The sequence below is a fragment of the Strongylocentrotus purpuratus genome, unplaced genomic scaffold (assembly GCF_000002235.5).
Source record: "Strongylocentrotus purpuratus isolate Spur 01 unplaced genomic scaffold, Spur_5.0 spur5_scaffold_11, whole genome shotgun sequence".
Classification (NCBI taxonomy): Eukaryota; Metazoa; Echinodermata; class Echinoidea; order Camarodonta; family Strongylocentrotidae; genus Strongylocentrotus; species Strongylocentrotus purpuratus.
The window spans coordinates 16277791-16299593 of NW_022145596.1; the positions used below are offsets into that span (position 1 = coordinate 16277791).

A 21803-nucleotide genomic window follows, 5' to 3' on the forward strand; every position below is an offset into this window, starting at 1 on the left:
ACAGTATGGACATGATTTGCACAAGCAGACGATGTCCCATGACATCTCACACATTTTCAGTGCCTGTGTTTTCATCTTCTCTTGAGTTCTTTCTCTTACTTCACTACCGTAAGGCTAAATGTATAATCTATTGCCTCACTCTAAACCCCGCGCATGGTTTTATTTTGATGACAAATGCAGCGATACAAAAATAAAGGAATCTGTCGCTTGTAAACAAAATAAGACGCCATTGTATATTCATTCCGCGGGGAGTTTTCAATTTGAAAGTCTGGTTTCTTTGATTGTTAATTAACCCCTATCCTGTGTATTTACAAGCAAAAGATTTCAGTTATCAGAATCGGGTCATATCCCCTTTTGAATGGTTTGAAATGCCATTACATTAATATATACACTAAACTCATTATAATTTGACAAATAATAGCTTTGCAATTATGTTCATTCATTATGGGATGTCGTATGCTTGGGCAGGGTTGGTTCATATTGTGACGGCATCTCGAGTAAACTTATAAAAAATATGAGGTAAACGGAGATGGGGAGAGACAGAGAGAGAGAGAGAGAGACAGTGAGAGACAGAGAGAGAGAGAGACAGAGAGGGAAAAGGAACAAAAATGGGTGGGAAATATAGAGGAGAAATGGAAGATTCTCCGACATGCTCCAGCAATAATTTTTGTGGTTTTTAGCTCATCCGGCCTGAAGGGCCTGATGAGCTGATGCCATGCGTGGCGTCCGTCGTCCGTCCTTCCGTCCGCCCTTCCGTCCTTCCGTCCGTCCTGCGTCCACAGTTTTCAAAATGCTTCTTCTTCGTTATTTTTCAACCGATAGGGCTAGGAGGGGGATTTTAAACTTCTACACAGAATCGTGAAATTCATTATCTATGCTAATTTTTGCAAATTTATTCGAAATCACAAAAAATGCTTCTTCTCCCTCATTTCTTGACCGATTTTGATTTGGTTTGCCTTATCTGGCAAAGAGATTTTGCTCCATTGAATAATTATGGTAATTTATGCAAATTTATTCCAAAAATAATTTTAAATCACAAAAAATGCTTCTTCTCCTTCATATTTCGACCGATTTTGATTTGATTTGCTTTATATCATAGAGCTTACTTTGGTACACTATACCTCTTCGCAGAATTTTGAAATTGTTCTCCATTAATTTATTATGGTAATTTATGCAAATTTATTCTAAAAATAACAAAAATTCCTCCTCCCCCTCATTTCTTGACCAATTTTGATTTGGTTTTCCTTATCTGGTAGAGCCCTTCCAGGTCATCAAATTTTTATTTTTTGACCAGTTCAAAAGTGTACCACATAAAACTTACGATATTTGTTGTTAATTACGAGATGCGGATGAGCGCTACGTCATTGGCGTTCTGGTTTGTTGTTGTCAAGAGATAAGGGTAGGGTTGCATGTAAGCTGCAATCACTAACTCTAATTTGACGCTTCACCACAATTCCTGAAGCCTCGAGCAGAGCCTAGATCTGTCAGTTTCCGTGCAGTACTAAAGAGACTATTGTAGTCTCACTTTGCAGACACTATATAACGCACATTGACTGCCTAGAGTTTGTGGCTGCATACTGTAGGTTGCATCAGTGTTTTTTAGGTTATGTTTCAGTTTAGGTATGATTTGGTTTGGTCCAATTAAGGTTTGATATAAGAATTCGAATAGAGTAAAAAGTTGATCGCATGGTAACTGTAGCCAAAACGGGCTGTGTTGGACAGGACGGGAATGGAAGGAAGAGACGAGTTAAGGGTCAGGAGCGGGGGGGGGGGGGGTGGGGGTGCGGTACAGAGGGAGAGAAGATATCGTCGGCCTTATGCCAAAAGGGCCTTAACTGCTTTTGGCCATTCCGAGATAATCGCGTTTAAAGTTTTGGCCTCTCTAATAATCAAAAGTTTATGGTCGTTTTTTTGTTTTTGAAGCCAATTTCGATAAAATGTGTTAAGTTATTAAGTTTTACATGAAATGTATTAAATGTGTTATAAAATATTCGGAATTTTACATGCTATGTGCAAAAAACATGTCAGGAGCGGGGGGGGGGGGGGGGGGGGGGGGTGGGGGTGCGGTACAGAGGGAGAGAAGATATCGTCGGCCTTATGCCAAAAGGGCCTTAACTGCTTTTGGCCATTCCGAGATAATCGCGTTTAAAGTTTTGGCCTCTCCAATAATCAAAAGTTTGTGGTCGTTTTTTTGTTTCGATAAAATGTGTTAAGTTATTAAGTTTTACATGAAATGTATTAAATGTGTTATAAAATATTCGGAATTTTACATGCTATGTGCAAAAAACATGTTAGGGCCTTTTGGCATAAGGCTTGAATGTAGCGTATTTATGCCAGAAGGGCCGTAACCTACTCGGCATTATGCCAAAAGGGGCGTAACCTATTCGGCGTTATGCCAAAAGGGCCTTAACCTGCCGTTATCGTACGCGCGCATAGTTATAGCGCCCTTCTGGCATAAAGAAATTTCCTTGTTTCGCAACACCTTTGGTTTGCCAGAAAGCGCCCCTCCTACAGCTGCTGGATCACGAAAACTGATAAAACTGATTAATTAAAATGCTAGAAAAAGTATTTTTGATATCTGAATATTTGTATTAAAGGAAACCAAAACCTTCATACTAAGTTACTTTTATTGTAAAGTTTAAGATATTTGAAAAATATCAGTGAAAATTTGAACAAAATCGGGCAAGGAATAAGGAAGTTAGAGCTTTTTGAAATGACTAGTCACTAGAGGGCGGTATTCAATTTGATGACATCATCTGTGGACAACTCTCAAAGTCTTTTGTACATCAAATTTCATGTTTTTCCTTCTTTCTTGTGATTGAGATAATCTGCTCCCCTGAATACAAGATATAGAATGCAAAATGATATTCTACTTCACATGTTATGAAGTCGGATCAAGAACACAAATAAATACGAAGAAAACAAAAAAAATTGTGAAATTTTATGTACAAAAGGCATGGAGAGTTGTTCACAGATGATGTCACCAAATTGAATACCGCCCTCTAGTGACTAGTCATTTCAAAAAGCTCTAACTTTCTTATTCCTTGCCCGATTTTGTTCAAAATTTTCACTGATTTTATTCAAATCTTTAAAACTTTACAATAAAAGTAACTCGAAAATAATCATCGTCTGAATTCAGTTTACCCCCCCCCCCCCCCTCTTGCACGAAGCGCGGTAGCTTTGACGTTTCATTAAAGTATTATTGAATTATTAGAGAAATAAGACGTTTCGTTGTACCGTTCTCGTAAATAATACTCGTCTGAATTCATTTTACCCCCCCCCCCCCCCCCGTCCGCGCGAAGCGCGGAAGCTTTGATGTTTCATTAAATCATTAGAGAAAGAAGACGATTCGTTGTACCGTTCTCGACTCTTAATCCTTGTCTGAAGCCAGCCCCACCCCCCCCCCCTCTTGCACGAAGCGCGGAAGCTTTGACGTTTCATTAAAGTATTAGAGAAAGGAGACGATTTGCTGTACCGTTCTCGACTCGGCTCAAGGGTTTTAGGCACTAAATTACGGTCAGCTGAGTATCAAGGGGCCCGCCTTAGGGCCCTCGGTTGGGTCCAGGGCCAGAGCCCCGGAAGCTCAGGGATTTTAGGCATTTAATTACGGTTAATACCTTATTTTGTTGTGACACTGGCATTTTTTCTTACTTGCTCTCTTTCTTTCCATTTCTCTTTATATACTATTTCAAAAAAAGTGGAGGGGGGGGGGGGAGGGACCTCAAGGCTCCCGATCCCCGCCGTTCCGTGGGCCCTGACGTGTAGGCCCCTAGGCATCTCAAGAAGCATATTTCTTGCCTGGCTGTAAATTTAGGAATTTGTCATTTTACAACAAACGCATAAAAAAGTATAATTTACTAAAAAATCTCGGAAAATTATGTCATTTCAGCATTATGTGCAAAAACCACCGTTATGGAATTAGAAATAAACCACGTTTGAATTTTATTTCCCCCGAGCCCCCTCCCCAATCAGTACGCCAGTGCCCCCCCCCCCCTGATTTACATTTTGTTGGCAACTGATCTCCCCTACGTTTTTTCTTTCTCTTTTTTTTTCTTTCCCTTTCTCTCCTCTTTCCCTTTTCTTTCCCTTCCTTCTCTCTCTCTTTTAGGTTTTCTATCTCCCCTTCTTTTCACCCCTTTTTTTCTTCTTCTTCCTCTCTTTTGGTCCCTTTTAGCTCTCCTTTTTTCATTTTCCTTCCTTCTCTCTTTTTTTTTAGCGGGGCGGGGGCGGGGGCGGGGGCGGGGGGAGGCAAAGACTTATTCTCTCTCTCTTCCTGTCTTGCATAAAGAAAATATAAAATAATATTTTGCCTTGATTAAGAAAAATTTAAATTTTATCAGTATTAAACAGGGAGAAGAAAAGGGGAGGAAATTAATCAAAACAAACATTGAAGAATGCAATTCAGTGTTCTTTCGTGATTCATAAGAATGAAAGTACATTGAAAGGTGAAATAATAAATTGAAGAGCGATGATAAATCAATTCTTTGACGTTGATTGATTGAATAAAAAATAATGAAACAATATGGTCTGAAGGTCATATATCTTCGAATATTAGAAAGTTTCATCCACCATCGTGTTGTTGAACACTATTTGCAATTTAATGTTAATGCGGTGACTTGTCGGTTACGAGCAGAAGGTCATTTCAGGCTTCTATATTCTATAATACTATCAACATATATCTGGATAGAGACACCTCGTCACATCAAGCTACGAGAAAGTATATCATCATCTCACAGAATTCTACTCGAACACCGCATCGAAATTCTTTTCACCCTTTTTTTCTTCTTCCTCATTTTGGGTCCCTTTTAGCTCTCCTTTTTTCCTTTTCCTTCCTTCCTTCTCTCTCTTTTTTTTTAGCGGGGGCGGGTGGAGGCAACAGCCTGGGAGGCAAGGCCCTTTCGCACCCCTTCCCGATCTCCTTCTTCCCCCTTTTCTTTTCTTCTTCCTCTTCTTTCTTTCCCTTTCTCTCTTCTTTCCCTTTCCCTTCTTTTCCTTCTCTCTCTCTCTTTTGCGGAAGGGGGGGGGGGGGCAAGGCCCGCTTAACCCCCGCTGGATGCGCGCCTGCATCTACATTATATCTACTAACGTTAGACCCTAATAATGGATCTAGAAGATTGATTGACCTGGTCTCAGTGACGGGTAAACTTTTTTTTTCTCAATATATAACCATGACAACCGTCTAATTTTACTTTAGATTTTCAAACAGTAACAGTTACGACCTAAATTAGGCTTAAGGCCAAGGGCTGTACTCTACATTTTAATAACAAATTTAACGTTAACGTTAGACTTAACTTAAACTGTTGTTTCTCTGTGATACAAGTGGGATGGGAACACTTTTTTTCAACAGCAAAAAAAAAAAATCTTTCCCCATTTTTTTTCCTTCTTTTTTTTTCCTTTTTTTTTCCCCCCTGGATCCGCCACTGATCACGGGGATAAAAGTATACAGCTATGTAACAAGTAAATTTCTAAGAGGGAAAATTCCGACTGAAATAAATGATGATGATTAAATACCAAGGAATTTAGGAGTTTCATGAGTACCAATTCAATGGAAATTTGTATTAAAATAAGAGCCCCCGTCAGCACTTAAAGAGCCCCCGTGAGAAGGCTCACGGGGCTCTTTTTTTTGGGGGGGGGGAAGAGCCCCCGTGGACAAAAAAATAATTTGAGCCCTGGTAAGTACATTATGTCTATTGTAGACTAATCATGTTTTTAATGGTGTTTCTACTGATATTTATTGAATTAAATGGAAATTACGAAATAATCTGTCATTGATAAAAGATTTTCCGTGTAGGTTAAGGCCCTTTTGGCGTAAGGAAAAAGATGAGATACGCGTTAAGGCCCTTTTGAAATTCATAATTATCTTCATAAATAAATCGAATTTCAACAAGTAAAGCACATAATTTCAAAGAGAATGTTGAAATCTACAAGGTGATGTTAATAACTCAATAACCCCCAAAATCAGGTTAAATTAAGGCCCTTTTGGCATAAGGCCGACGATATAGAAATGGGCTGCCCTGCAAAAAAACACCTAAAGAAATTTACACCCCTATGCACGCATATTTTTTATATTTGTTTGGGTTTGGTTTCTATATAATTCCTTAACAATAAACTTCCGCAAAGTATTGTAATTACACTATGTACACCAGAGAAAAAAAAACATAATCCTTCATTTGATATTTCCATGCAGAGAGGACATTTTTCTTTAATGGCACCCATACGATCGAAATCAGATCAGGTTGTGTTGTTTATTGTTAATTCTATGTGATACTTGTACCGTATATACTTTTAATTACCATATTCATATGTTTCATTGTGATACCAGCATGTATGTGAAAGGTAGCCCTCTTTAAACATTGTCTAAATAAGTAAACTAAATATATGAAATCTTCCAAGTGTCTTTCTTTGCCCATGTTTATCAAACAGTCGGAAAATTTCTCAATATAACTTATTGCTTGTTTATCTAAAGGTTCACTCAAAAATCTTATATGCAAAAATTGATAGTATAAAATATGAAAAAGTTTACATTATCATCGGGAAATTTATATGGCACAACACAGTCATAGATTATTGCACATGATTGGCATGAATACAATAAATTGAAAAGTATGAGAACTTTCATTGCTACACTAAGTTTTTGCTCCGAATTATTCATTTACTTTTCATTTTTGTCCATATTTATTTTTGTGATGAAATGTATGAATTTCGTCAAGTTTATTTATGACTTTTATGTGATAAACAAGTGAAAGAATAACAACAAGTGAGACTTCAAGAAATACTTAATTGAAGTGGTATTTTATTCGGGGATTTTCAAAAAAAATGCCATGTTTAAAATTATTCATATCCTAGGTTCAATTGGTCCAATGTCTTAATTTTTCTTCGTACGGAGAGGGGAGATGAAGGAGATTGAGGGAATTAATGAAAGGCGAAAAGAGAAAGATGTGCACCGAATAGATCAGGCAATGAAGGGAGGGAGAGATCGAGGGGCAGGGGCAGAAGTAAGCGGAATTGGAAGAAAAAAAATCGCCGGGGTGAAAGAGGGGAAAGAATTGCCAGGAAATTGGAAAAGGGGGAAAGGAAAGGGGGTTAGGGTATAGATCAGCAAGGGAGGAGGGGAGAGAGAGAGAGAGAGCATGGACGTACTATAGAGGTACCAACACTGGTGCACCACAAGTGCTGGTACCTCCTTGCTAAGAGAGTATGACCATGGAGAAAGTGTGTAAACAGGGAGGTGAGTCTCACCTCCCCGGTGTAAATAAGTTGGTAATAGGGACTTTTAGATTTGCGTGGACTGATACGTGTGACATCTATTGAAGGCAGTGCATTACAAGGACGTCGATCGTAGCATAGACCTATTGTCTTCGTGCAAATCTAAAAGTCCCTAATGAATATGTACTAGTACTCCTTGAGTTTAATGGGCCATACAATCGGGGATTCATCAAGTATCCTGTTTACGTCTTCCCGCGTCGTCAACTTCGTAGAAAAGTTCAACAACTTTCTTCTGCTACTAACGTGACCCCACTCTTTCCCAATTAATACCCCCCCCCCAAAAAAAAAGGGGGGGGGGTTAAAACACTATACTACGGTGTAAGCTTCAAATCAGGTTGTAAAACCTTCGTCCTTCCCTGATACTATGTTGTTAATTTTCTCATTGGAGTGGCTCCATTTTTGCCCAGAGGCCTCAGTTATGTAGAATATTGTAAGCATGCGTGTCTACAGGTTTTCCAGACACCCCCTAAACGAGGATTTCTTCTGAAACAAACATACACCCTAAATGAGGATTTCGCGTGGTTTTCCCCCGAATTAATTCACACCCTAAACGGGTATTTCACGGGTGTTTCACAAAAGGGTACTCCTAATATAAACTTTTGTTTTAATCAGATGGGGTCGCTGGTACTACCTGTATACGGTGCGTCTCAGAAAAAACGAAACCGAAAATTATCGATGTTTTATCATAACTTAATCACAATTAAAATTAATAAATGACACATATTTGTAAAGTTTAGATTCTCCTCTTTCACGAAACGGAGTTAAGTCTTTTGTCAACTCTTGTTTGTTGCTACGGCAGGCAGCCAGTGAAAACGGATTCGTTTAATAAAATCATGGAAGTGCAAGCACTATTTTAAACAAATAGAACTTTGTTATTCCTTGCTCATTTTTCCTGATTGAGTTTGAGATTGATTATGAAAGGGCAGAAAATGAAATTTCTATATAGAAATGTGATTTTCTCTTTGAAATTCAGATACCGCCCGCCAAATGTCTTTGGTACCCTCTCTTCAAATTGTTCTAATCACTCATGCGTGAAATACGCATCATATGAGTTGCATCAAATGAATGAGGAGGATCTAAGCTTTACCAAAAATGTGTCAATTATTAATTATATTTGCGATTAAGATATGATACAACATCGATAATGCTCGGTTTCGTTTTTTTTCTGGGACGCACTGTATTGCAGGATATTGTAAGAGTCATAAATCGGGTTAATTTCTTGGATGTGGTTTACAGATCGGGGAACAAAGGTCAAGAAAAGGTATCTCCCTCTGATTGCCTACCTTGCCAATCTTGTTTACCCTGCCATGTATGTAGATATTTATTTTTAATCTTGAAATCGTCGCATGACGAAATGCATAAGGTAGGGGTGCATTATTTCCCCCCTTTACATATGAAAGAAAACAAAGACTTTTCCTATTTATATTTTGTAACAACCGTTACGGCTGAAATGTTAGTAGCAAAATAAATTTTAAAAAAGAGAAAGAAAATAGGAGAAGAAGAAAAAATCAGAATTTATGTTCAGCATGCTTTTTCAGGCCTCAATTAGCACTGAAAACCAATTGGAAACAAAAATATTTCGAGATGCGTTTTAAAGTTATAGCATTATTAAAAGGGTTTAAACTATCCCCCCTCACTCAGTGATATTTAGGGTACGCATATGAATGTTCCCTCCTTTTAAAAACACCCCCCCCCCCCCCTAAGTCCGGTGTGTAAAGTCAACACGGGCCGGATTTTTGTGTACTACGAGCCGGACTTTGGTGCGTGAAAAGTACCCCTTTACCGGGAACACGCATGGTTCGTTGTTGTTGATGGTTTTGTTGTTGTGATATTGGTCTGTTTTTGGTTGACATCCAGCCTGGCCTGATCTTGATAATAAAATCGTTTCTTAATTTGTTGTGTATACGAAAAACTGGTTGTATTTTCTTTGAATACCGGCAGATATATCTGCAACCAATTGGACGCGTGGGGCCGCGTTAAGAGGTTAAAAAACGTCCATTTCAAGAAAAAAGGGTAGTTTTTCAAAATCCTGCTGTACGCGTTTAGGGATGTATTTCTAGATCTCGACTAGCTCCGAAATGAAAGTTGGTTGGGAAGCCGGTTGTCTATAACTTTTGGTTACGTCAGCTTGCTAAAAACACATAAAGAAACCCCTATATTTCGAGTACCAGCATGTGAATTGCTTCAACGACCGGGGTTTACGACGATGACGACGACGAAAAGTAATTATTTTTTCAAAGAAAGGAATTATGATAGCTGTACATTAACCCTTTGTGTACAGGTTGATGTTTTTGCTTCTCTATTGAAATACATTTGTATATTGTGAATAGTTTTACATCAGAAGCGCAATTTGATTTATTTTACATGGTCAACAACTTAAATGGTCATCCCTATCGCACTTCAAAATGCTCACAAGGGGTTACATTATTGAAAGCTGAATGAAGGAATACAGTACAAATACAAGAAATAACATATTATTTCCCTTTCAGTATTGCTCAAAAGCAAATTCAAATCTCATTTCCGGACGCCTCCAAATTAGGGGTCAAACTTGCCGCAGTTTCGGTGACAACATAAGACTCGATCTACTCGCCTATAACGATAAGGCGATGAACCATGTATTAATCAATGCAAAATAATAGTGAATATGCGTACTCCATATAAGATGATTTTCATCAAGTCGATATAGCTAGTTTTTTTTTAGGTCTACAACTTCCGAAGCTTTAGATTTCGAGTCTTCAGAGAGCTGTTACTCCTCTGACAAACACTCAAATAGCATATTAAATTGAATTGAATTTATTTCCTTCTGCAACATACAAAATCAAAATACATTCCGGTGATACAACATATAAAATATAACAAATTGATACTATAATTTGCAACCTATGGCTTATAAGCTTTCTGTCGATACATAATAATATTCATCTATTTAAATTTTCACTTCCGACATGGTCTTTATTTCCGACGAAGGCGCAATTTTTGGCAACTGAAAAATCCTCTCTTCCATCTCCTTTCATAATATTTAGTCAGGCATATTTGGATAACAGATTAAATCAGTATAATGTCATAAGAGAAAAGGTGCGTTTTACCCTTTTTTTTCTGCAGGGGGAAACAGGTTCACTAGGACAAAAAGAGATAAGCCCCCAATTATTTATAAAATGAAAGGGCATCTCTTTTGCCGTGGTGGTGAAATCAAACAGACTTAAAGAACAAACAAAAATTAATATCTAAGGGCACACAAGATGACAATTTTATTTTATCCCAGGACGGATACTGACTCCATTGCGTAATGCTCCTCAGGGGGTAGTTGTCCTCAGGGGAAGGGGGAGAGGTAATTGTCCATGGGAGGATCTAACTCTCCGGGGGTAAATGTCCATGGGGGTAATTGCCCCGCTGGTAATTGTCCTAAAACCGTTAGGACTATTATGAAGGGGTATTTTTATAATAATAATAATAATAATATTAGATATTTATGTAGCGCACATAATATACACCATGCATGGTGCTCATGGCGCTCCAACTATTACCCCAGCTCGGATTTGTATCGGATTTTTGAAGGAGAAAATGAAGGGTGAGGTTGCACGGAAGAGCTCAACTCTGCTTCCCCTGGTTCCGCCTGTATTCCAATCAATCAATCATAATCCTTCCTGGTTTTTGTCTCGCCTGCAGATCAAAAGCGAGACATGGGCACGGCATTTCCGGTGGCATCAACATCAAAATCTTAACCCAAGGTTAAGTTTTTGAATTTTTAATATAATTTTGAAGTATACATACCTATTCCATATAACTTGAACATAAGGGTTATCAAGTATCACCACAACTATGCGTTGTCGCGTGCGCCTGTAATCCAGCTATAACAGTGGAGGTTACAAACTGATTCAGCTGAGGACGCAGGTTCGAAACTGAGTCACGTCTTTCGGATGGTGACGTTAAAAGTCGGTCCCCAGACGTAAATAATCATATCTGATTGATACACGTCTGTACAAACCCAAATACACACACTCACACACACCACTCATGTGAGAAGTCTGTAGGGGACAAAGTCAAGGTCAAATGTTATTCAGGTCTGCAAACTTGGACTTGGACAAGATTTTGAATTTTTAGCATAATTTTAAAAGTGTTTGTTCAAATTCCATAAAACTTGTACCCACGGGCTATCAAGTGCCACAGAGGCAAAGTCAAAGGTCATTTTAGGTCCGTAGACTTGGATTATGCTTTCAGAATTAACAAATCAATTTGTGTTATTTGTTCATATTTCATGAAATTATCAATCTTGATACAAATAATAGTAAATAATGCTTCTGATGATTCTTAGTCAATATTCACTTCAAAATGCTGATTATAATCAGAGGATTTAATTTGGGGGGGGGGCCTGCTAATGGGCCACCCTGCCTATAAAATATTATACAAGCATTGCTTTTTAATAGGTTCCTCACATTCTAATTAATCTATTATATGAATTGAGAATCATTGAGATGTGCTCATCTCAATTATGCTACAATTGTATTGTATAATTTTTTTTATTATCTATGTCTATATTTTGTGTATAACGTGGAACAATACAACTTCAAACTTCAACTTCAAAATAATGTCCTAACCTCCATTTTTCATCATATCCCTTGTTTTCTTTTTCTCCTTCCGATTGTCATATTTTATATCCTTTCTTTCTCATTGAGGTAGATTTACCTAAACTTCCTGACATCTCCTTAGCAGCATTGCTGATCCCTTTCAGCTATTAACATTATATGGATGTTTTTTTTTATAGAGCAGAAGATAATGGAAAATTCATAAAAGTCGTAAGATATCATCCCGGATACATAATGCTTAATCAACATGCATCACCCGATCTTGACCTGGTAGGTAAACATCCTGCGTGATAATCTTTTTTCAGGACCTCTCGAACTGATTTTTATTGGGGGACGGGGGCGGATATACTTCAGAATCTTTGCAAATAGGATTTGCAGGTATAGGCCTACTCCCCACGGTCATGATGACGTCATTTTGTTCAAGGTAGGCCTATAAGCGTAGATACCGCGGAGAATGTTTCACATTTGAGCGAGAGAGCTGGAGCAAGCTTCCAGAATCAAATTCCAGTTGATTAGAAAACAATTCCCGCAATGATTTTCCCGCGCTTCGGCTTGTTGGTGGCACTCGTGCTCCTATCCGCTTGGTGCGGTGACGCCCGTCTTGGCGGGCGAAGTGCTAGAAGCGGTGGCGGTGCTCCCGGTGCAGGTCGAGTTCGACGATGCTCGGGGGGCAACGCACCGATCAGGGATGCGCGCGACAAGCCCAACTTCGTTATATTCTTCGCAGACGACATGGGCTACGGCGATCTGGCATCTTACGGACACCCGACCCAGGAGAGGGGACCAATCGATGACGTCATGGTGGAGAACGGTATTAAATTCACACAGGGGTACGTCCCCGACACCGTGTGCACCCCTAGCCGTGTAGCGCTCTTAACAGGTATGTATCAATCCAAATCCAAATTCAAATTCAGTTAGAATGATTCATTGGAATTGAAATATAACTGAAACGACGACAAAACAAAAGGCAAATTATACCAAAACCCCCAAAAAACTTGCTAACTAAATAATTAATTTCCTGAAATAATGGTCTGCAGTCTGTCATCGATTCGTGTTTTAAAAAACATATTTCAGTCCCTTTGTGTCTTATCATCAATAAGTTGTAATATAAAGGATTAATACTTTGATGTAGGCTTACATTGTATGTACATTTCATTTCAAGCATGGCTGTTTGTCGTCTCATTTCAAAATTGTATTTTACCGTCCACCAATCGCTTTGATATAGTTAGATTTACATTGATTCATTGAAATTTACTTCGAATTCATGTATTGTTAGTTAAATATAAAAGAGTTGTGTATTCGAGTAGATGTAATCAAAGCGTAACTGAATTGATTTTATTAATTTAAAGGTAATACAAAGTTTTGGGAAATTTTGAAATTGGCCGAATAAAGATTCTTTACAATTTTGAAATATTTGGATGCCCCTGTGGATGTATTATAAGCACTCGAAAATTTAGCCCCTAAAACACTTCTGCTTTCGAGAAAAATTGAATATCAATTGAACGGCCATACAATGGTAGCAGCAGCGACCATGAAAAACTCAGAATATGTAGTTGTGATATATAAATTCCAAACGGGAATAGCCAATCGGTCGATTTTAGTCAAGAAACATTGTTTTGTAGTTAAATTAAGATATTGAGAAGGGGCTATACAACGAAAAGAGTTTATTATTTACAATTTCATCACTTTAGACTCGATTTCAACCGCGACAACGATCTCTAAATATTATAGGATCGCAAATGCTTCCATTATATTCATTCAAACCAAATTCATGACCCCATACCAAAACTTTGTAATACCTTTAAGTGCTTTAAGGTAAATGGACGGATATGGACGGGATGGAAATTTAATTGATTTAATTCGGATAAATTGGAGGGAAAATGTGTGAAGTGGAAAAACACTTTGATTTGATTTCGATTTATTTTCTATCATCACATAATTCACATTAGTACTGTACAAAACATTTCTATAGACCTAAAGTTTTTCAAAGTTTTCTTTATACATCTATAAATGAAAGACAAACATTTTGTATAGTAAGCAGGACCAGATAATGGCACGCGTGCTCGTCGGGCCTGACCCTTCATTGTAAAACAAAATATTTTGATAAATGAAATTCTGCAAAACATGTGGTCCAGTGGATACGTCTCCGGACTTTGAACCACGAAGTACGGGGTTCAAATCCATGTCGCATGCATCACTAATATCCTTTAGCAAGACATTAATCTACACTTGCCACACTCTGTACCCATAAATGGGTACCTGGCAGGAATAGATTCCTTGAAATGCCAGAGCGCTGTATTCCTTTCTAAAGCCAGGGTAATACTAACGGAGCGTCAGGAGTGGTCATATGCCAGACACGAGCGCTATACAAGACGGGCCAAAAATTATATTATTATTATTACCATGTGCATTTGTTGCTAAAAGTACTTATCGATGTACAATAATCCTAAACAAGAAACTGACAGCTTCCTGGTGATGACATAATTCTACTTGTATTCAAATTAGTTCATAACGTAGCCCCACCCTCACTTTGCTCACGGATCCTTCCTAAATCCCACAAATACCTGTTACGTAATATCGATTGCCAAATTCAACTGCCACGGCCACATACAAATTGGCCCGAATTCACAAAGGAGGTTTGTCGACAAACCTTGGTTTTCGTACGTCATATGACGCGTTTTACGCGTTTTTTACAAACCTGGTTTGTAAAGAACAAAAGGAGGTTTGGCGAAACAAAAGAAGGTTTGAGCTCAAACCTTGCTTTGTGAATTCGGGCCATTACCTCAGAAAGAGCCCTCTCTATTCAGCCTCAAAGCTTTTCAATAACCTACCGGCAAACATCCGATTAGAAATTAGCCTGGTAGCATTCGCACGTTTTTATATCCCTCTCTTAAATAATACACCCCTCCATTGTTTCTGTTATCCAAGTAATTTTTAATTCATATGTTTGTTTTCCTCTTATTATGTTGTTATCATAATTTTTGTGATTTTTTTGTTTTTATATACATTTTGTATTCGTTTACTTGTTGAGTTCTTTCATTGTTCACACTGCCTTGCTGAAAAGCAGCTATGTTATTGGTTTGAGGGACCTGACCTTTACAAACTAAGCTTTTCTTAGGTCTCCTCGTCTTTCTTCTTTTTTCTCTCACTTAAATGCATCATATGAACTTTTTTCCTTATAAGTGTTCCTTTTATATACACTACATGTTATAAATTTGTTAAATTACATTCATGATGGAAGAAAGACAAATAAACCTGAACTTGAACTTGAACTAGCAGGCGTTTTAACCGTGATTAAATACATAAAATACAAATACAAATACAAAAACTACTTACAGGTCGGTATCCGGTTCGATCTGGAGTTTTCAGTGGCACTGGTGGATCCCGGGTGTTCCTCCCATGGACTAGGTCCGGTCTTCCATCCACTGAACTCACCATCGCAGAAGCGCTCAAGGAGGAGGGCTACACTACAGGCATGGCTGGCAAGTGGCATCTAGGTAAGACGCTCTCTATATCTCCCGGGGTTGTACGGCGCGGTTGTAGGAAACTTGCGGATATCATAATATTGACCAGTTCGGAAGAACATGGACCCTACTACAGATGGACTAATAATGAGATTCTTTCTTTGATCACATCATGACCACCGCCACCTGAAAATGTGTATGTTGATTAGGACATTCATTTGACGCGACAATGTTGATTATGTAATCACGCATCATCACAGACAAAGGAACCTTTTACATTTCTTTAGATTCTTTTCACTGGGCCAGGGCCCAGAGGGTAGTTTTCAGGAAAAGTATCGTGATTAAGACCAGTTAGAGGAGCAGTGAACCCCAAAATATGGCAATTTGTGTGATTTTAGATTGATTATTAAAGAAGTGGACACTGGTGGACATACATCTGGACCTGCCAAACTTTGAAACAAACATATTCTTTACTGTCCTATTACCTTCTATTCCTTGGAAATGGATAGGATTAGTTTTAAAAAGAAGTTTAAAATCATTGTGTTATAGCCAAATTTACAGGTTTCTCTTGTAAACTACTTTTAATTTTCTGTTAAAAACTTCATATACGTTAATATTCATATGTACGCCACAACTGCACATGCATTTCCTTGATTTTAAGCGATTCAGTTTCTTTTGCGCAGGGATTTTGTAGATTCTTCAAGTCACAGTTCTGTCTTTTTATGGCTGACTGGCGGCGGTCGTGATGAGATCAAAGCTTGGAAGTATGCTCGGAATGTCATTATGATACTTTTGACAGAGTCAGGTGCATGAATATATTATGGTACCGTTCAGTGTCCATTTGTAGTAGGGTCCATGGGAAGAAGCACTTGTTCAAAACAATCCCCAAATATTCGAAAATAAGTTTACCTTTTTAAACATGGAGAGGTCCCACCCTTGGAATTTTAGAAGAACCACTGCCAAAGTGAAGAGCTGCTTCATGAGTACCTCATGTTGCCCTCTCTAAAATGATACTTCCTGAATTAATTAGAAAGTACCATCTGTGCAAACAAAGATTAATGATCAAGGAGGCATTTTAGTCAGAGTTCCTATTAACAATAATGAATGCAAATATATGACATAATAGATCACTTTCGTAATGTCATCTAATGTAATGCAAAAGTCTTTGTTAAGTGCCTCGTTATAAAATATTCCATACACCTGTTACGAATAAAAATTGCAAACATTTGGGTCCTCGAAAACTAAAATACCAACATAACAGAATATCCCTCGTTGTTACTGTCTCTTCGTTATGTAATAGAAAGGGGATCGAATGACTGAATGAAAGAATAGAAAGCGGGGAAAAGAGAGGGAAGTTATAGGGGCAAGACAAGAGAATGACAATTCCCCTCCCATACCTCACTAGATGACCTTGTTCTCTCATGTTTCGCCAAGTGCCCCTCAATAGAGTACCGAAGCTGTGACATCATAAAAATCTTTTTTTTAGAATTTCTCAAATTTTTCTTCATTTTCCGAAAGAGCATCATAATGGTTAGGAACCAGAGCAAATAATACTGAGTTCCTATGGGGAGTATATTTATTCAGATGGTCATATCTCAGCCAATACTTAACATATTTAATTGGTTTTCAACATTTTGGACATTATTTTTGATGCTTTTTCGAAAAATGAAGGGAAAAAATGAGAAATTCTAAAAATAGATTTTTGATGACGTCACACTTCACCACTCTATGGCTGAAAACCTAAGCTACGCCCTTGTTTTAAGTTAATTGTTTGAACAAGAAGCACGTGAATTCATCCAACATGTCAATATCTGCCATTCTACAAAGTAGAAAGCCCCCCCCCCTCCCCCCATTTTTTATGTACATGGCTTTAAGCACATGTCATTTTCTTCGAAATAATTATCACATGTTAATATTTGTTAAGACTTAAGACTTTATTCTGGAGTCAAACCTGTACAGCCGCATGCAAGTTGGCAAATATTGAGATGTTCAAATAGTTATTCATTCAAATCAAAATTAAATATTGAAAGCGAAAACCTTCGACCTAGTAAGATAAAATCTTGTCTATACCACGAATCGATTGATGTCAAATAAAGTGAGATATGTCCGGGTACTTGGTATTTATTTATTTTGCTAAATCTACTTTTCTTTTCTCCTTCTTTAAAAAAAAAAATCCATAATGATTTTTCATGTACTTCCTCATCCACGAGTTTATCTTTCTTCTTCTTCGTCTACCTCTTCTTCTATTTCTTTTTATTTTCTTCTCTTTCCCTTCTCTCGCCCTCCTCCCTCCCATCTTCTCTCTCTCTCACTCTCTCTCACTCTCTCTCTCTCTCTCTCTCCCTACCACTCTCCCTCTCTCCCTTCCTCCTTTCTCTCCCAGCGCGCGCGCTCTTTAACTTTCTCTCTCTCTCTCTCTCTCTCTATATATATATATATACTTCCCCTCTTTTTTCTCTCTCTCTTTCTCTTTCTCTCTTTACAGCGAATCCATGATAACACTGCCTTTCCTTTATTCTCTTATTGTAGGGCTGAATTCAGAAACCCGTGACGACGGGGTCCATCTTCCGATGCACCACGGTTTCGACTTCGTAGGCCACATCCTCCCGTTTACCAACAGTATGGCATGTGATGATACAGGGGTACGATATACATATACCTTTCAGCAATAGACCATTTTCGCAATGTATTCAATTCTAATGCATAAATCTTTGTCAAGTGCCTCGTTACAAATTACTTCATTCACCCGTTATGAACATTTTCAATTGTATTTCAATAGTAAGAATGCGAATGGCATACGTTACGTGGTGTTAGGTAGGATAAGCTATAATCATTTGTCCTACCTAGCAACATTTGATATGAATGCCGCGAATGTCTTTATAATATTATTATGCAAGTTAATAGCTACTCGAAATTGATGAAATTTATGTCATTTTTCAAATACCCTTCTACAGCGCTTCCAAGATTTAATCATTAAATTTTGTCCTACCTAGCAACAAGTAATATGAATGCCGCGAATGCCTTTATAATATTATTATGCATTGTTAATAGCTACTCGAAATTGATGAAATTTATGTCGTTTTCAAATACCCTTCTACACTACAGCGCTTCGTAGATTTCCCTGACGTCACCAAATGTTTCCTGTACAAGCGAGATCAGATAGTCGCTCAGCCATTCAACCATACCTACCTCACGCAGACGTTTGTCAACGACGCTGTCTCATTCATCGAAGACAACGCCCATGATCCCTTCTTCTTCTACTTCCCCTTCTCGCACCCCACGTACCTCTATACGCCTCGCCTCGATTCGCTGGAAAGTCCCAACGCGGTAAGTTGACTCCCACCACCCTGCCCCTTCTAAAAATCGTAATTCACTTGAAGCTATGGTGCCCTGAGCCACCCCCCCCCCCCGTTTCACCCCACAAAATTACCTGGTTTGCATTAAGAATGCATTTATTACATTACAAAGAATCATTTTCATTTATTTGAAGCATAAAAAGCATTAACAGAAGAAAAATACATTCCCACCCCTATTCTTGAAAATAATTTAATTTAAGCGAGAAACATGCAGAAAAAATGAATTATAAAACCCAAGCCCCGCTTTCTCAAATCCCCCCTCGAAAAATATAAATCAATGATTAACTCAATGTTTTAAACATATTTTTTTCTTCAATTCTTCCCATATATCAGGCGAATACGGCGACAACATTAATGAGATGAGTTGGGCAGTAGGCGAGGTGATAGATGCCCTAGAAGCTAAGGGGCTTTCTCAGAACACCCTGGTCTTGTTTCTCGCCGACCACGGGCCCCAGCCCGAGTACTGCGCTCATGGGGGCGATCCTAGCATTTTCAAAGGTATGTGTAGTACCCGGATCATCCTGCGATCCGATTTTCGAAGAAATTGAAATTATATTAGCTATGGAAATTTATTTTAAAAACGCCATTGTCCCGATTTAGGTTCTGAATGATGATAAAAAAACTAACAAGTAGAATTTTTTAGTGCATTGAACTCTACTAGTCAGAATAAAAACTGAATCGGCTTCAAATCGTTGACAATTGGCAGTACTGGTCTGACGTCACTACGATTCTGAGCCGATTCAGCTTTTCCTTCTCCAAAGAAGCTTGAAACCCTTAAACTTTAGATTCTGTGAAACGTAATGACTATTCAAACCCTCGATCAATAAGATTTTAAGTTTGAATATCTATGCTATTGTAAATTCTTTCAAATTCGGATCGCAGTCAGATCGTAAAGTGTTTGGTGGGCTTCAGGGCTTATCACATCTTCTCTACATTAATAGTATTACCGGGCGTCTATTTCTGGGGGAGGGTTATATACTCGACGTTACTAAAGAGGAGGTGGGCACATTTTAAAGCCGATAACTGTCTTTAAATAAACATATAACAATATAGTATTTGTCTGTGCTCATTCTTTAAACGGCAAAAAAAGCTGATAACCTCCTTTTTATATTATTTTTGTTACATCTGGTAAACCAATGGGAAAACAAAGAAATACACAACCCCCCCCCCTCAACAAATAATAATAGTAGGCCTTTAACCTTAGAAAATAATGTCCGATCGCCTCTATATACGCCTACTGGCATCTATATAAGTTATTATGTTAGAGGAATAGTCTCCATTGTGAAGTAAACGAAAATGTCCCGCATTCCGGATAAGGAACGGAGATAATTCACATAATGCCCCATCATTTCAAAAATATTTTCATTTTGTTTTTAGGATACAAGACCAATACATGGGAGGGAGGCATACGCGTTCCCTTCGTCGCTTACTGGCCCGGGCAGATAACGCCTCGTGAATCGGACGCGCTCGTCAGTACTCTCGACATCATGAGAACCGTTGTGGACCTCGCTAACGGTACGCTCCCCGACGATACTGCCTACGACGGCGAAGTAATCACCGACGTCCTGTTGAAAAACGCCCCGTCGCCGCACGACGTCCTGTACCACTACTGCAAGGACCGGCTCATGGCGGTTCGATCCGGTCCATACAAGGTTCATTACTTCACTCACCGAGTCCAGACTCAGGATTATTTCGCTGGGGAATGCCAAGACGGCGGACTGCCGTTGGCACACTACTTCGACTGCTACCACTGCTACGATTCGTGCGTCACCGAACAAGATCCACCGCTCATCTACAACGTCGAGCATGACCCCATTGAGGCGTACCCGCTGAACACAACACTGGATTCTTCACTCGCTGAGTTCATGGTGGATCTGCAGGAGAAGGTGACGGCTCACATAGCATCGGTGACTGTAGCGGTGCCTTTGTTGGATGACAAAGACCCAACAAAGTCCATCACTCCTTGCTGCGACCCTGACACTAACTGCGTATGTAACTACGGACCTGTCGATGGGCCATACAACTAAATAGCGGAAGCGTGAGAAGAAAGCCGTCTAAAGAAGGAAGGAGATATTATAGAGGGGGAGATGAAGAGAGGGGAGAGAGGGGAAAGAGAGAGAGAGACAGACAGAGAGAGACAGAGAGACAGAGCAAAATAGAGGGAGGATGGGAGGAAAGAGGGAATGAGTCTTCTGCCATTTTTTCATAAATATAAATGACAGGAGTGTTTTTAAACAAATAAAAAGCAAATTGAATAGATCAAATGGCGCTTGGTAGCTCGCTTCCTTTGCTCGCTCGTATTATATAGTTATGTGCTACATCAATATAGCAAAGGTTAATTGTCTGAAATGTGTAATTTTCAAGGAAATACTAATTTTTTTGTTTTCCTTTTATCAAGGTGTTCACATGATAATTCCTTTTCCTTCTGGAATATGTGTCATTGTATTTTGCAACCTCTTATTTCCTCCCTTATACACCGCTGATAGTATAAACATGGTGTATTTTTATTAAAATTCGGTGTTATTTTTGTACAGGCATCTTTTTATTAGTAGCAGGTTGTTAGTTGTTTCAGCTATGGTTCATATAGTGCAATAGTCACAAGCTTTCTGTATGTTCTGTGATATTTACATTTTCTAACAGTACTTGAACTGTTTTCTCTCTATAAAAAAAAATAGTATATATTTTCGTGATTATTTGATTAAACATCTCTTCAAATATATTCAAATATATCTTAAGTGAGTATTGTTTCTTATGTTAAACATGTTAAGTTCTAAACGTATTTTGGTTCCATTATAATAATGACTGAAATTAACGTTCACCTTGAGATCCAGCGACATGTACAAAGAGCATTTTCTACTAAAGCAAAGTGGAAAATTCCGAACGTAGATGGATCCAGAAGTGGAAACGTCCCTCTCCTTTCCCCTCCCATACTACCCCACACGCACACACGCGCGCACACACAAAGCTCTTGGGGGCTGAAGTTTTATTTCACTCGCGTGAGGAGGGGGAGGGGGGGGGGCGTCAGCGGGCGGGAATTCCGAAATCATCTGGAAAAGGTCGGGATAAAATTTGCCACGCCCTTTTCCGACAATCCTCGATCTGCTACGTATAAAGAATGAACTTCAAGGATTTGG

At 38.7% G+C, this 21803-nt stretch overlaps 1 protein-coding gene across 1 annotated transcript; it reads left to right on the forward strand.

Moving 5' to 3' along the window:
* Nucleotides 1-12213: 12213 nt before the first annotated feature.
* Nucleotides 12214-21396, forward strand: LOC575079 (arylsulfatase). The gene is made up of 6 exons (XM_030981300.1): nt 12214-12729; nt 15188-15346; nt 17843-17955; nt 18419-18644; nt 19003-19167; nt 20047-21396. Exons 1-6 carry the CDS (start codon nt 12381-12383, stop codon nt 20694-20696), a joined length of 1662 nt encoding a protein of 553 aa, XP_030837160.1. The 5' UTR covers nt 12214-12380; the 3' UTR covers nt 20697-21396.
* The last annotated feature ends 407 nt before the right edge of the window (nt 21397-21803 follow it).

Bases quoted from the DNA above. Each gene is read 5' to 3' on its own strand.
- LOC575079 (XM_030981300.1), top strand. From the start codon at position 12,381: ATGATTTTCCCGCGCTTCGGCTTGTTGGTGGCACTCGTGCTCCTATCC. The intron at 15,347-17,842 runs GTAAGACGCTCT...CTCTTATTGTAG, and splicing joins GGCTGGCAAGTGGCATCTAG to GGCTGAATTCAGAAACCCGT. The intron at 18,645-19,002 runs GTTGACTCCCAC...CCCATATATCAG, and splicing joins GGAAAGTCCCAACGCGGTAA to GCGAATACGGCGACAACATT.